This window comes from Cygnus atratus, chromosome 5 (genome assembly GCF_013377495.2).
Source record: "Cygnus atratus isolate AKBS03 ecotype Queensland, Australia chromosome 5, CAtr_DNAZoo_HiC_assembly, whole genome shotgun sequence".
Classification (NCBI taxonomy): domain Eukaryota; kingdom Metazoa; phylum Chordata; class Aves; order Anseriformes; family Anatidae; genus Cygnus; species Cygnus atratus.
In genome coordinates, this window is record NC_066366.1 from 43,922,876 (window position 1) to 43,938,551 (window position 15,676).

General features: G+C 39.8%; 1 protein-coding gene across 4 annotated transcripts in view; it reads left to right on the forward strand.

Annotated features, from left to right (window-relative positions):
• Positions 1–15,676, forward strand: part of NRXN3 (neurexin 3) — a 981,410-nt gene that overhangs the window by 843,476 nt on the left and 122,258 nt on the right. For 3 of the 4 annotated variants that reach the window (XM_035539906.2, XM_035539917.2, XM_035539916.2), the window contains one exon: positions 2,850–3,021. In XM_035539906.2, the coding sequence (XP_035395799.1) occupies positions 2,850–3,021 (172 nt within the window). Of the gene's footprint in view, positions 1–2,849; positions 3,022–15,676 lie in introns of those variants that run through there. The other variant, XM_035539918.2, reaches the window with a different exon arrangement.

A 15,676-nucleotide genomic window follows, 5' to 3' on the forward strand; every position in this document is an offset into this window, starting at 1 on the left:
CAAGTGTGCTACTTTCAGAAGGGGTATGTTTCCTTGGCTGTGAGAGTGGGTGGCAGTCTGTTTGGGGTAGGGAGGGTACCAGTTTGCTCATTTCCCTCCTTTCTCTAGCAGCTTGAGGGGTCATTTCATAGAACCACAGAATGGATGGGGTTGGAAGGGACCTTAAAGATCACCTTGTTCCAACTCCCCTGCCATGGGAAGGGATGCCACCCACTAGAACAGGTTGCTTAAAGCCCCATCCAACCTGGTCTTGAACACCTCCAGGGATGGGGTATCCACAGCTTCTCTGGGCAGCCTGTTTCAGTGCCTCATCACCTTCTGAAGAATTTCCTTCTAACATCTGATCTAGATCTTCCCCCTTTTAGTTTAAAACTGTCCTCCCCTGTGCTGTAACTATCTGCCTAGGTAAGAAATCACTCTCCGTCTTTTTTATAAGGCCCCTCTAGGTACCAGAAGGCCTCCATGAGGTCTCCCTGGAGCCTTCTCTTCTCGAGGCTTAACAACCCCAACTCCCTCCAACTCCCTCAGCCTTTCTTTAATAGGAGAGGTTCTCCGGCCCTCTGGTCATCCTCATGGCCCTTCTTGAGCTGCTCTAACAGGTCTGTGTCCTTGTTGTGCTGGGGGCCCAGACCAGGATGTAGTAATCCAAGTTGGGGCTCAGTTTGCAGTCCTCCACTTGTAGAATCTTCTCTTTTGCAGTTTATCCTCTTATCCATGGGTTATCACTACTTCTTTAAATTAAGTTTGTCCTTCAAGCCTGGGGAAGGGAATGGTGAAAGGCACTATCTCATTTTCGTCAAAGGGGAGATCAGAAATGTTTTCTCCTTCTTCAGGGGAGATTAGTTAAACTTCTCACTGTCTCCTTCCCCATTTACAAATTTTTATCTCTGCTTCATTCAGCCTGTAGGGCTTGAAAATACATATCTTTCTCTCTGCTGAATACCTCTTAATCCCTTCCTCGGTGGTGGTGGTGGTGGTGGTGGCGGCTATCTGTTCCACTAGACATGGCGTAGCTTTTCATGTTACATGTTTATACTAAGCCTTCACCAGGGTGGACTCTTCTCTAAGCGGTCACTGTGCTAGTTTGGAGAACGTGATTGACATTCTGAGGGTGACTGAAAAGCAGTATGAGAGTTTCTCTGGGAGGTTGTTTGTGAAAACATATGGAGACAGTAACCAAGTGACCTGGTCAGTAGACATTCTTTGAGTCCTGCTGTCTAGGAAGAAGTAATCACTTGTTCTTTGCTAATTACTGTGGAGACACTTTATTAACACAAGAGATTCACTCACAGTGATACAAGATCACTTCATAAGTCAAAAAATGGTAAAGCGATGCCAGCAATAGCTTTACCTGGAAAAAACCTCTGCTCAGTGAAAACTCCTGTATTTTGGGGGTAGCATAAGAGAGGAAAGTTTGATTATTTTCAAATGATGTCTGAGTTCATGCATCTGCTGGGAGCATCAGTCCACTTACCCTCTGTTACAGGGGTAAAAAGATTATTGTTATCTTGCAGAGAAGTCAGTCCAAAGCACAGTAGTGTGAATGAACATGAGACTCTTGCTATCCAGTATGTACGTAGTAAAGTCTAAAATTTATCATTATAAGGAGAAAGAATGTAATATTAGGATGCATACTATTACAATGCAAATTCCGAGTAATTGAAGCACAGTCTAGTTTTGTAGTGATCTCTTTAGCTACAGGACTGTTTTCCTTTTGAACTGGTAACAGTATTGTAGTTCAAAGAATATGGGGATAGCATTAGAAAAAAAGAAGTCTGAGTTATACTGCAGGTCTGTTTTGAAGAGGCTATACTTAGATATGAGACAGCTATCCACTCTCTGGTTTTGTTTCTTCCTTGACTTCTCTATTAAAACAGCTAATAAGGCTAATGCCAATTTTATGGTACGGATGGTCAGCACACTGATGCTCTTCCTTGTTGAAGGCCTGAAGGTGTGTTTTGGTTGCTTCCATACGTACACTGGTGGGGATTTCTGACATCCTTTAGATCAATATTTATACTTTTACGTATCTAACCTGAATATACTTTGGGTCCACATTTTACAACCTCAAGTCATTGAATCTGGTTATTGCTTGGAACTAGATGGGGCGAGCTGCAGGAAAACGTGTTATGGCCAGTAAAATTGCATCTGTCTGCTCTTTCCATTCAGTCAATGGCTGGTGGAAAGTTTTGGGAGAACACTGCAGGGGACTGCTTTATTATTAAGTCATTGCTTGAAGTGTGTGATATAGAAAAGGTAAAGACTGCAGCCACTCCCATCCTTTGAAAGTCTGGAGTGTTTTCCATTTGGCTTAGGAGTAATTAGCTTCCCTCAGGTGGTCAAAGTTGGTTAATATGTTTTTGCTACCTTCTAATTCTTTCCTCCTTGTACCTGTGTTCACCCTGCTGGATCCCATGGTTATTTTTTGGGGGGTGAGGGCTGTTCTGTTCTGTTAATCTGTTTGTGAAACAGTTGAGTTAAAGCCTGTCTATGGCTGCATTTCAGATGGCAATTGAACAGGAGAATAATTAATCAGTGGAGTTGTTGCTCAAGTAACTATATATCCACATCCCTTTGGTTTTATTGCCTGATTTCTCAGCTGTCCTCTGCGATGTTTTAAGAGAGCAAATGAGTCACTATGTTCAGGTGAAAGCTGTAAAGAAGAGTGCAGAAGACGATGTTAGCATTGAAGCAGAGCCAATGAAATGTATCCTGACAAAGCTCAAAATGATGCTTCTGTGTATTCTGTAGTGCCATCTACTGGCACAATTACCCAGTAGAGATTTATAGGCCGGGAACATTCTCCTAATATGCAGCAATTTGCAATTTTTTTTTTTCTTTCATTTCAGGAGCAAGGCAAGATCGGTGTGGTCTTCAATATTGGTACAGTGGACATCTCTATTAAAGAGGAAAGCACACCTGTAAATGATGGCAAATACCACGTGGTGCGCTTTACCAGGAACGGTGGCAATGCCACTCTTCAGGTTGACAGCTGGCCAGTGAATGAACACTACCCGACAGGTACATACTTTTTTGTCTTTCTTTTTGTCTTTTTTGTCTCTCTTTCTGTCTGCCCGTATCTACAAACTAACGTTTAACAACAACCGGATACTGTATAAATCTTTGTTGCTTCATCTCGGCAATAAATTGACCAGAGCCTAGTGGTGCATATTCTGTCTTCTGGAAAACACAGTAATGTTTTTTTTTATATATATACAAAGAGTAAAGCATGACAACTATGTGGTATGATACACGTAGCTCATGCTATTTTGGAGGTCTCTAAGTGAATCCTGGATCTGCAGAGAGTCAAAAATCTGATTCAACAACAAACTTGGTTTTGCTACTTGTGGTGTTTTCTAACTATTGAAGCGAGAAAAGTTTTGAATGGACCTTATGAAAAGGAGAGGCATCTCTAGTCAGTCACAAGATACAGACTGTATAGATATATAGCTGAACTGTAATGTGAGAGATTAAGTTGCAAATATTTGAATGAACCTTACGCTTGCCTCAATTTTTCTTCATCTGTTTTTCACTCTTTAAAGTTCGCAGGTATAGAGATTTATATAAAATCTAGCCAAATCTGTCAACTCTTAGATGGCTTTGGGTCAAAATACAGGGGAGCAATTCAGTTTCTCTGTGGAAGTCATCACACCAAGTACACTAGGAGTAGGGAACAAGTGGCTTTTGAATCACTGTCCCGTATGTTCTCCCACTACTGGTGATAAAACAACCTTATGATACCATGTCACCACGTTAAAAGGTCAAACTCACCCCAAGTGGAAAACAGATTGCTGTACGTGATGCTGACAGTACATAAGATAGCTGTGTCTTGGTGATGTGGATGTTTACAAAAGGTAGGAGGAGCACAAGGAAACAATTCCAAGGGTAGCCACATACTTCTTATTCACATTTGGTTGTCTAAGATCGAGAGACGATCTTTTTGCTTTCCAGTATTAAGTCTATGCAACTTCTAGTTCTTCCTTTCTAGGTTATGCATAACTGACCTGGGATAGAAGAGGGAAGAATTTACTGATAAACATAAGGCAATTTGTTGGTTGTGTAGGAGTTGCCCATGAGCCACTTAACCTCAAATAATGAGAAATATCCTAACTGTTTACCTCAGACACTAATAAATTACTCTAAGGGGATAATTTCATCTCTTCCACTTATTCAGAAAGTGCACAGGGAAGTTTTTAATACACGTGATCTATTCTATGGTGCTCTCTACTTCATATTCAATATGACACTTTGTCAGCATTTTGATGCTGTATATGCAAAAGAGTACGTTTTAATAATTATCGTTGTTTTTGTGAAATAGCTTTCCAAGAAAGCAATGACAAGCATGCTGAGTTAAATTCTAGCTCTGCTTTCTATTGGTTAGAGAAGGTAGGGTGGCTAGGAGAGGCCCAAACTGAGCATCTTTCTTCTGCTCCTTTCATCAATTATTTTGTGGTAAAGTGCCTCTGATCCTGTTGGCAGCCAATTATAGACAGTAAAAACCCGATGAATAAATTTTCTTCTCGTATTACTTGCTGTAGTAAGTCCCTGGTGTAAAGAAACAAAATATTCATCTCATTGCTTTAGAGACTTTTTTTAAAAGGGAAAATAAATCACACTCAGAGTATACCTCAGTACCCTCTGCTTCTGCCTTGGTTAAGATAGTCCTGTGTTTTCATTAGAAGATGTATGGTTTTACAGTATTAGCATTAATCTTACCTTCTGTGCTAGTATAGAGCATAGGCTGTTGTACCCCAAGGGAAAAGGACACCTTTACATTCCACACCTTTTCCTTTCCATGTGTGTATTTCAGTTCCTGGCTGTTTGTAGGGAATATAGTTTTCAGCCTGTCCCTGTGAAAGTAAGGCTTCGGGATCATACTTTGTGTGTGCATGTGTCTCCCTAATTCTTTCCAGCTGATTTCAAATGGATTTTTTAGCCAAATTTGACAGAGGGGACAAAAGTCTGAAAAAAATAAATAAATAAAGGTACCTACATGGCTAGTGAAAATAACCAGTGGAGGAGTGCAACATTCCAGCCCTCCCTGGGGAAGGATCTGTGTCTTGATCTCAATTCATGTTAAATGACAGAATATCCATATAATGAAAAGGCATTATGGATGTCTCAGCTTTGCAAAAAACTTCAGTGAGAGAAGCCAATAGCGACAGGAAACCAAACCTTATTAGTTCAGTTTTCTGGGGAAGTAATGGCTTAAAAGACAACTGAACAGGAGCTTTTGAAATGAATATTTTGTTGTCTTTCACAGACTAAACATACACCTAATTTTTTTTGTACAGAGACTGGTATTCTGGTGTTCAGCAGAATTTCAGCTTTGGAGCAAGCTTTGTGGTTGGGTTGACTAATCCAGTATGTTTCAGCTAGAGACTGCTGAAACTGCAATTCATATCAAACTCGTGTAATGATATCTAAGGAATCCTCTATTTTACATGTAGAATTAATTCAATTTTGGAAGAGACGGCTATATTGTTATATGTAATGTTTAAGGAACAACTTCTGGCACATGCATGTTTGGGCATGCCATGTTGTCTTGTAATATGAACAATTTCACATGTACATAATTTCCTGAACAGAGCTGCAGCCTAATGTTCACAAATTTGACAAAATAGTAAAAGTGCCTTCTTTGTCATCACACATCCTGCTAACTTTGGGCATCAGGGTGGCATTCTTAGTGGTATTTCTATGCTCACCTCTGAGCTTTATTAGCTGTTGAAGGATAGTACATTAGACTCATAATTACTTGCTCAATGGAAAGTACAAATAAAAGTTTGATGCTCATTATGAGCAGAGAGAGAGAATATTGGCTTTCCTTAAAGCGTGGTCTTCAGTTAAATTGAAATTAAATGAAATTAGCCCAATGCGATTGAAAGACTCCAAAGATGCATTTTTGCAACTTTGTATAAAAGACAAGGAACTGGAAGGAAAACAGAAAAGCAACAAACCTACAATTCAGAAGCTGACATTTTGTTTTTTATAACATCCAATTACATCTCAGCCACCTGCAACATGAGCTTTATGCTTTCTTGTGAGGAAAAGGGCTAGAGATAAATTGTAAATTAGGAGGGAATTAACTTGAAGCTAAATTTGGCTAAGCTTTGGGTCTGAAATAATCCCAGTCATTAAAGATGATCACTCATTGTTCATACCATTCCAAGTCTACCAGAGTCTCTCTTACTGGGCAATAAGACTCTGAGCAGTGACCCAGTGCAGGTATCTCAGACGAAGCTCTTGAGAAATGGGAAACAGCAAGCAGCAGTTGCAGTGGGACTGCTGTCTGCTGCTCAGCTGTTGTGGCTTAGTTCAGGCAAAGCTGTTGAGCCGTTTATGATTTATTTGTGTTAGTTTTGCTCTCTCTTCTTTCCCTCAAGTGTGCAATAAGGAGATGGGCTTTATCCATAGGCTGTATTGATAACCAATTCCTTGATGCTTCATTCATGAAGTTGATCATTACAACGTATTTCTCAGTCAGGGTATGTATACCTTTTTTAACAAATACATATGAATTTCTGTGCCTACAGTGCAGTTTTCAATGACTGCCTCCCTTCTGCTGTCTCACATGCTCTCAACTTTTGGTGTATGTCCCGGATAACAGATTGTACTTGGTGGACGTTTTTCTTTCTTTTATGTTGTTGCTGAGAGCCTTCTCTAAATCTAAATTAATCTTTTTGGTGATGAAGTCGGAGTCGTTTTGGGATAAAAGTAAGATAGGAAAGCTAGTTAAAGCAGGTGAAGCCTCTGACATGACTTTGTTTCAGATTACAGTGAAACCCATAAAATTTGAGGCACTCGAATTTGGTGAGAAGGATTCAAATCAGGAATCCTGAGGTTTGGCAAAGAGTCAGCAATTACCAAAAGGGTTAAAAACCAGTCTTCTACCTTGACACAGATACTTCAGTGCCCAAGTTTTCATTAGTTCTGAGGTGGGAGTTGTCTTTTTTCCCTCTCCACTCTGTTTGCAAAGAATTACTTTGTTGCCAAATTTGTAGCATACATTGAAACGAGCCTGGTGTTCCCCTTCATCCATCCATGCTACTGTTCCATCCATTCTCTATGACTACATCTTCTGCAGTAGAAAAAGAAACAAAACTAGGTGTAGAGAAGCTTTAAATTGTGAAAGTATGAGTGAAAACAAACAAAAAAAAAAACAGGAAAGTCCCCATTGGAGTAATATTTAAAAGGAGAAGATTAAAGGAAGGGAGGCAAGAGGCAGGAATATGCTGTCATTTAAAGAAATATATGTTTTAGAGAGGGAATGGTAGCCTGAATTTTATTCATACATTAAAAAAAGAAAGAAAAGAAATAGGACAGCATTAAACAACTGGATCCTTATCTGAATTCATTAGTTGAGTCACCCAATACAGATTTTATATTTTTCCCTCTTATCATTCTCTTGAGTGATCTCTGTTGTCTTCTAGGAGTCTCTGCCCTTTCAAATGACATTAATTTGCAGTTCTATTGGCACTGAATGAAAGAAAAAGATTTTGTCTTCTGTGCCCCTACTTCATTCTCTGTCTCAAGTACACATTTGTGAAGAATCTTAGGAAGCTGGACAGTTAGATCTCAACAACAGAACTTCAGACACTTTGTGACTGCTCTGGCAAGTTCTGTGGCCTGCTAAGAATATATCTTTAAAACAGAAAGTTGGTTCTGAGGCCCCTGATGTCAGCGCTGAGGTTTTTCTTCAGACTAGTTCCAGTCTCAAGGACTGAATGTCCCTGAACAGCTGGAGTGTATCTTCTGTGTTAATTTCATTTGAAAGGAATCCATTTTGCATTCCCTGAGAGCATTTCAGTATGTCAACCAAAGTGTAGCAAGTAGAGAGTGTTAGGAGGCACATCTCAGAGGCATGCTCCTGATGAAAAGGAGCATGCCTCAAGAGCTAGAGCTGGACAAGGGAGCTCATTCTTTCATTACTACATCTCATACTCATGTTGCTTAAACAGTCAAATATATGATTTCTGCTCCCATCTTCTGTTCAGCTGGGTCATTTCACCAATACTATCCCCCCTGTAACTGGCCCAGGAGAAGAGGTCACATGGTTATGAAAATGAGTGGCCAGGAGATGGTGAAAGATAAAATTACTTCCTTTGTCAGCAAGGCTGCTTTATGCCAGTTTAATGTCTTTACTGAACTACATCCAAAAGTATTTTTCTCACTTGCCGCTGCCTAAAACAAATTGCTTTCCAGAAGCACACATTAAAATGATAGTGCTCTAGGTTGTCTTACCAACCTAAAATGTGAAAGGCATGAAGTTTTTCTTCCAACAATACTCACTTTCATTTACTCAGTGGAAAGATTGGCAATTGCTTGTTAGTACCAGGGAGGCGATGTGAGGCAGGGAGGAAAATTGGTTGAGTTCGTACACTATCTTTCAAGAAGTTTTCCAGCACATTGTTCCACTCCAGTGGTATCAGAAGATATTTGGCAAAGGTTACAGTGTTTTGTTTAAATGAAAGGAGAAGCTGCAGAAAAAAAAAAAAATCTAGTGACTACCCATTTTAAAACTATTTTTCACCTTATCGCCTTCATCTTTGAGAAAATTACCTAGAAGGTTAGTTTTGGGACAGCTGAAATGATGTATTTTATCTGTGTATTGATTTAATAGATACTATTTCTCATCTGTTTTAACTGTAGAGAAGCAATCATAGTGGTGGAAACAAGTAAAATATTTATGTTGATTGTCCCCTTTTGATACAATTTGACAATATGCACGATTCTACCTTATCTTTCTGTTACTAAACATCTTCTGTGAGTAAAGAGATACAGATGGAGATGTGGGGTTTTTTTGGTCCTGCTGACGGAGTGGTCCAAGACCATTGGATACTTCAACGAAGTGCTAAGTATGTCTTAATGGGATGATAACTTTTTTTTTCCTTAATACCTACCCAAAATTATTGTAGGGATTTTAAAAATGCAAAAAACATGCAGCAGTACAGTACACCAAATAGAGCTTGAGTTACGTGAGCATTGGGAATTTAACAGGGCTTTTAGGATGGAGGGAAAAGAGAATTGAGCTGTTTCAGGGAGAGGATGCTGAATACTCTAAATGTTAAAAGGGAAGGGCACTTAACAAGCAAGCGGACTGAGGTTGGTTTAAATATTAAGTGTTGTATTCATACCTTGTGTCCAATAATAGGTGCAGTTGGAATTTGCTGTGAAAAATAAAAACTGACTTGATTGTCAGAAATGCTGGTTGTTCACAGCTTTAGCTGTCTTTAAATGGAGTATTGGTACTCAGTATCTCTAAAAACGGTTATTCACATCTCTACAAATCAAATTCCTTGAGCTTTACATGACTGCCAAACTAGAGTTCATAGCCTGCTTTGAAACAGGTCATTTCTTGTCCTACTTGAGCCATTTATCACCTTTCCCTTGATATTTTCAATCTCCTTCCAAAGTGACGTGATCTTTTTATTCAAAGAAGTCCCTTTTCCACCTCATCCCTCCACTTGAGGGACTTTGAGGAGGGTGTTGTTTCTTTTCTTTTCTTCATTCTTTCTGGTTTTATTTAGGTTTTATCAGCAACAATTTCTTTCTCTCCCTCTGTGATTTCCCAGCCATGAGATAAATAGCCTTGTATCTTACAAGCTAAATACAATTACTGCTATCAAAAACAGAGTCTTTCTCTCCCTGTAAATGTCTCTTGGAAGCTGATAAGATGTTCAAGGCAAACTGCAGGCTGCTGCCTAATCCTGAGATTAAACATAACCACCCAGAAGACAGCAAGAGATAATTTTGGGGGTTGGGGGAGGGCAGGCAGGGGAGGAAGAGAGGAGGAGAAAGTGAGATCCTCTCTTGAGATATTAAGAGGACATGCACAAGGCTCAAGGTTATTTGTAAAGGAATTACACAAAACACACAAGAGCTTGTTATGATGAGGAATTTCCTCAGATAATGCAGTGATTGTTGTAGTTGTTAAGGACAAAATTTAGCAGGGATTTGTTTGATGTGAAGCATGGAGGGGAGCAGTAGGAAACAGCTTCTAGGCATATCTGCCGATTTTTATATATTAGTCCCCATCTTGTCCTTGAAACATGAGGTCTCACAAGGTTACATGCAGATGCCTCATGCGTGCTGGCTTGGATATGTCTCACAGGCTTGATGCTGAATACAGGGACATGGTAAATTTCCCGAGAGTAGAGCAAGGGTCTGAGCTAGCTCTGCTTTTGTTACCAACTGACCATCTGAACTCAGGTAACTTAACCCTCCTGTATGCAAACCAGAGATAACACTAATCTTTTAGGAAATAGAAATGCCTTAATTAATTATGGAGAAGTAGTGTGTTACACCTGTAATAGTCTTTGAATATAGCCAAGGCAGGATTTCTGGAGACAGAGTCTTTATGAGTCAGTCCAGTACCACAGCAAAAAGCAGCTTTGCTTCTGGATATGCAGGTTCCCCTAGTTCTTTCATTAGTGGCATTTTCTTTTTCTCCCTCTGCAAAGAAGCTTTCTTTACAGTCCTGTGTTTCTGAAAGCTTCTCTGTATTTTCAAAATGTATCAATTGGCCTAATAATGGATATTACCTCCCCCACCTTTGCTTTATTTAATTTGTAATGCATTAGCCAAGAAGGTGGAGAGGTTTGGATAATCTAATAGTATCATCACTGGAGGATTTAAGAGAAGACTGTATATTCTTTCTTCAGCTAATATGTCCTCTGATATTGGAGATGATATGCAAATACTGTGATTATTAGTTCTCATGAGCTCAATAATGCCGAGTCTGATGCTGATTGGGACATTAACAAGGAAAACGCAAAAGCAGAACTAAGTGGGATGTCTGAGTCACTGCAAAATGTTCTTCCTTTCTAAGTTTTTTATTATCCTTGCAGAGTACCTCTGAACGGCTTGTCTTGTACTACTTGAATGATTTCCAAATATTCAGTTGATGAGCCTTATTAGAGGAAACAGGTAGCTTTCTGTCCTTGCAGAGCGTGGCTCCTCCTCCCCCAAACTCCTGTCTGCTTCAAAGTGATTTTAGCATCTCTTCTTTTTGGCAGCTACTTTCTACCACCCCCAACTCAAGTTTCTGCCTTCTTGTGCCCTTTAGTTCTCCTTTCCCTCCTTTAGACTTGATTGTTATGATCTCTTCTCACTGATACCGAAACCAAGGTAATAAGAAACTTGGCTGAATCGAGTTGTTTCCATGAAGAAGCATGTGGATCTTGTACATTACCACTTGCAGTCATTAATAAATCCTATTGTTTGATGTGCAAGCTGAAGGGATGTCTTTGTGGTACTGCCAGATCCCGCTGTGGTTTTAATATTTTCCTATCCAAATGCCCCTGTCAGTGGGTAATGAGTTAAGAACAAGAGCGCTGAATTTCAATTAGCCTTGTGGGTTGAATGTGATCCCCAGAGTTCCTGTCATACACTTGTTTGTGGGTTTTGATTTTTCATATCGTACTCATTTTGTGGGGCTTAAATGAGCTCATAGATGCTTCCTATCAGCATGAATTAGAGACAGCATGTAAAGTACCTTTGACAGATTTACTGCGTTTTATAATGAGGCTAAAACATATAAAAAGACAAGGTTAATAAAACAGCATTGGAGAAGCACATTCTGAAGGGAGTACTGTGACATATGTTGAAATATCTGCCAAGAGGGATGATTAAAGCATGACAAGTTGATGAAATCAAGAGTTGATTGTAGCTTGTCACTCTAGGGCCATAACATCTATAACATATTTATAAGGTAGAAAAACAGATAAATATGGATACGTGAGACGAACACTCAGTTTTGGGACCCTGTACCCTCTAAGATATAAACTTACACATACTAAGACACCAACAAAAAAAATGTGCTTTGGAATTTGCGCAGAAACACCCATGTACACGTGTTAATGCATGCACATCCATACAGAGCAATGGGATAGAATCTCACATGATAAAAAAAAAAAAAAAGTTATGTAAATATTGCCACTACACTCACAGTTTCACTTCTGTATACTTTGTCTTTTGCTTTCCCACAAGAATAATGCTGTGGTTCTTTTCAATGTTGTCCTTATGCCCAAATAGTTGCATGGAGGTGTGGTAGGGCTTGTCTGTCTTCTGAATTTTGTCTTTGAGGACAAAGGAGAGGAACGACAGAGGAAAAAAGAACAAAATGACTATGTTGCAACTTTCAATACACATCCTTCTTGTCAGAGTTTCATTTCTTAAAACTGGTTCAGGCTTTTACAACATGCTGCACTCAGTCATTGTGCATGAGATGCAGCCTTAACTTCACCAAATAGCTCAAGCCCACATGAGTGGTAGTCTATCAAGCACCAGCATTTCTGTAAGCTTAGCATTAAGCAAGAGGGAGATACTTAGTTTCTTATACAGGAGTGTGAGCTAACTAGGCAGAACAGATAGTACAGAATTACTTAACAGCAGTAGGACTAAAAGAAGAAAGAGTTTACCTAAGGAAGTGTACGTATAGAATGGTACCTTCATGCAAGTAGCCATGATTGTCTAATTCCTATGTAGGATCCCACAGAGAGTCCTTGAGCTATGGGAAAGAGGGGGGAAGGAATGACAAATACGTTTACATAGCAGTCTTTTAGTACTACTGCATAACAGCCACCTAAACGGTTGTCCTAACATTTAAATATATGCCACAGAGGCAATATTAGATTTCAGTTAGCCAAAATACTTTCTCTTGTTTATAGTCTCGGGTAAAGAAATTGCTGTCAGAAACCCCTGACAATTTGAGGAAACTTTTTGTCAGTGCAAAAGAACAGGCATATGTATTATATTGCTTCAAGCACTAAAACTGAACATCAGACTAGATGTCCAGAGTGTCCAATCCATAGGTGAATACCAAATACAAAAGAAGAAAATTTGCTAGAATGGTCCAAATGACACTTCTCTCCAATGGTTCTGGATTCAGAATGGTTTCTATTCTGTCCTCTCAGAGCCTGCTTGTCCATCTTACCAGCTTCTTGAGCCAGAGGACAAACAAGTGGCTGATACTTCAGAGAACGATAATAAATCAACCATGGTAACAATAAAAATGTGCCTTGAAAGATGTCCTTCTGAGAAGTTTTATTCTACTCTTGGGCTTAGTTTGTGACCTGAAACACGAGGTCACATAAACAATACGTGTTTATATGTTTTCTACAGTAATTGCATTTGTATTACTTCATAAGAAAGCAAATGCTTTCTTTTTTCCCTCATTAATTTATCCAGGGAGACACAATGATGTGGAAATATTCCTGCTCCCTCTTCAGCTGGAATTTGATAGAAGTTACTGTGCTACATTGTAAAAATATTGCTCCAGAATTTAACACAAAACAAAACTTAGGCAGTTAAGGCGCATCTCTAACTTTTCCTCCATCTCTGATTTTTTTTCCACTGATGATCTTGATTCTCAAATTGCAGTTCTTTCCTCTAAGCTTAGTCCTACAGACTAGTATTCCCTGTAAGAGAAATTCTACCAACACAGAATGAATACTTCTAAAAGGCCATATTAACCTTTGACAGTGGCAGTATGGCATGCAGCATAACTAGGGAGGAGATGAGCTTTACACTTCCCCAGTTGTAGACATGCTATATTTCAGAATAATGACTTAAAGTATGCCAAGATACAGTATCCATAGAGCACTGATGCATCTTTCTACGTAGGTGTTCTTACCCTTCGCACATCTAATATAAACCCCCTGAGCTGAGGGATTTCCCTAAATACTGGGATAAAATTCCTACAGTCACTGCAGGCCTTTGAGTCCCTGACCCTGAGATACTGTGGTGAAAAACAGGTGTATTGCATTCCCAGAGGGATCCAGGCCATGTTATTTTCCCTTGCCTCTCTTACATCCAGCACGCTTCTTGGTAAAGTCATCACCATGCTATTTTCTAGGAACAGTCATTACACTTGAAGAGATGTAGCTATGTCCTGATAGCTTGGTCTTGCTAACAATTCCAGGCTAAAGTACATGGCTGCTCACATAAGCATTCTAATCCTGACTGAATATTCAAATGCTGTGAACTGTGTCTTTCTGAGCCTTAATGATTCTACCTCTTTGTGCCCACTGGTCCATGATTGTATGAATGTCCAGGCACCAAGCATAAGCACTGTCATCAAAAATTTCTGATAGATTTCTTGTTTGCTAAAGGAAGATGAATTATAATGGGTTCAGTTATCTGCAGAAACATATAATGTATCTGTATAATGTGGTGCAGAGAAAGACGGAGAAATATTTCTCAGATATAGAATCAGGCTAAATGAGATTGCTGGAAAGTAGAAATTCAGCTAGACAGCACAGTGCAGTGAACTCACAGACATTAATATAGTTACGTTTCTCTCCTGGGTTAGTACTGTTTCAGCTTTTGTGGTCAAATGGAGCTGCTATAATATTGTCTGTTTTCTCTCCCTCCCCTTCTGTCCCTGTCTCTCTCTCTTTAATATACAACACCCCCCCCCCCCCCCCCCACCATACACACACACACTCACAGAGAGAGAGCAAACAAACATCTTGCCTGAGGGATCAGAGGCTTGAACAACAACTTTGTGCTTTTCTGATCTCATTGCCTCCAGAAAGAACGGTGCCAGCTGTAATCCCAGGTTGACACAGCTGACATGCAGTGACAGAAGGGGCTCACGCATCCATGTCAGCCTTCTCCCTGCTCACTAAAAGGCACTGGAGAGCGGAAAGTCATTGAAATCCAATGGTGTGACTGAGGACCAAAGCAGAGTGACTGTGTGAAAGGGTGGTCAGAAATGAAAGGGACCAGACAGAACTGGAAGCCAGAAGTTCCTGAACTCCAGTCTTATCTGTATAGGTGCCGTTCTTTGTGATCGTGGGCAACGATCTTACTAGAATCATCAGTTTTCTGATCAGTAATGTGGGGTTAAAGCCTCAATTTACCTTATATTCAAAATAAAATATTATACAATGCGCTGCGTATTAAAACCTTTCTGGATCAGCCAACCTACGTCTTCACTATTAGTCGCTAAGTACCTGGAGCACTATGGAGATTGAAACTTGCACAAATTCATAGTGAGATTCACTCTGCATAACAGTCTGACATGTGCGGACTGAGTAGTATTTTGCCCCTTCACTACTACCTTTTCCATAGCAGTTTGCACAGCTCCGGTCACTTCCAAGAAAGCAATTGATTTAAAAGGTTAGACTGGAAAAAGCATACCTACAAAAACTACTAGTACCTTTTCCCACAGGTCCACCTTACTTCTAACGCTCTGTTATTCAGTAATGATTTTTTCACAGGATGTTTCCTGTGCCTCTGTTTCTTGGCTTGGCTTTATGAACTGTGTCTGTCTTTGAGAGGGCTTACTGGGTCCCTACAGAGACCTGGAATTCTTTGCTATTTCTAGGGCAATGCAAACAGAAGAAATTATTTCAAGAGGAGGCAAAGTTTGCAGATTTGTAGCAAACAGAGATGGGAAAGACATGGTTGGTCCCGTTTATTCTGTTCCGTAATCAACTGATATCCCCCACCATATTCTATGAGGCGTTATCAAGTATAATTTTAAATAATGCAAGAATTTCCCTGAGGAGACTAGCACTGTCTAATCTGCAGTCTTGATAGGAAGTACTTCTTAATAAACTTCTTTCATCAGTTTCTTACTTGCTTTTAGTTATTAGAAGAGGAGGCTCAGGGGCAACCTTATTGCACTCTACAGGTACCTTAAAGGAGGCTGTAGCGAGGTGGGGGTTGG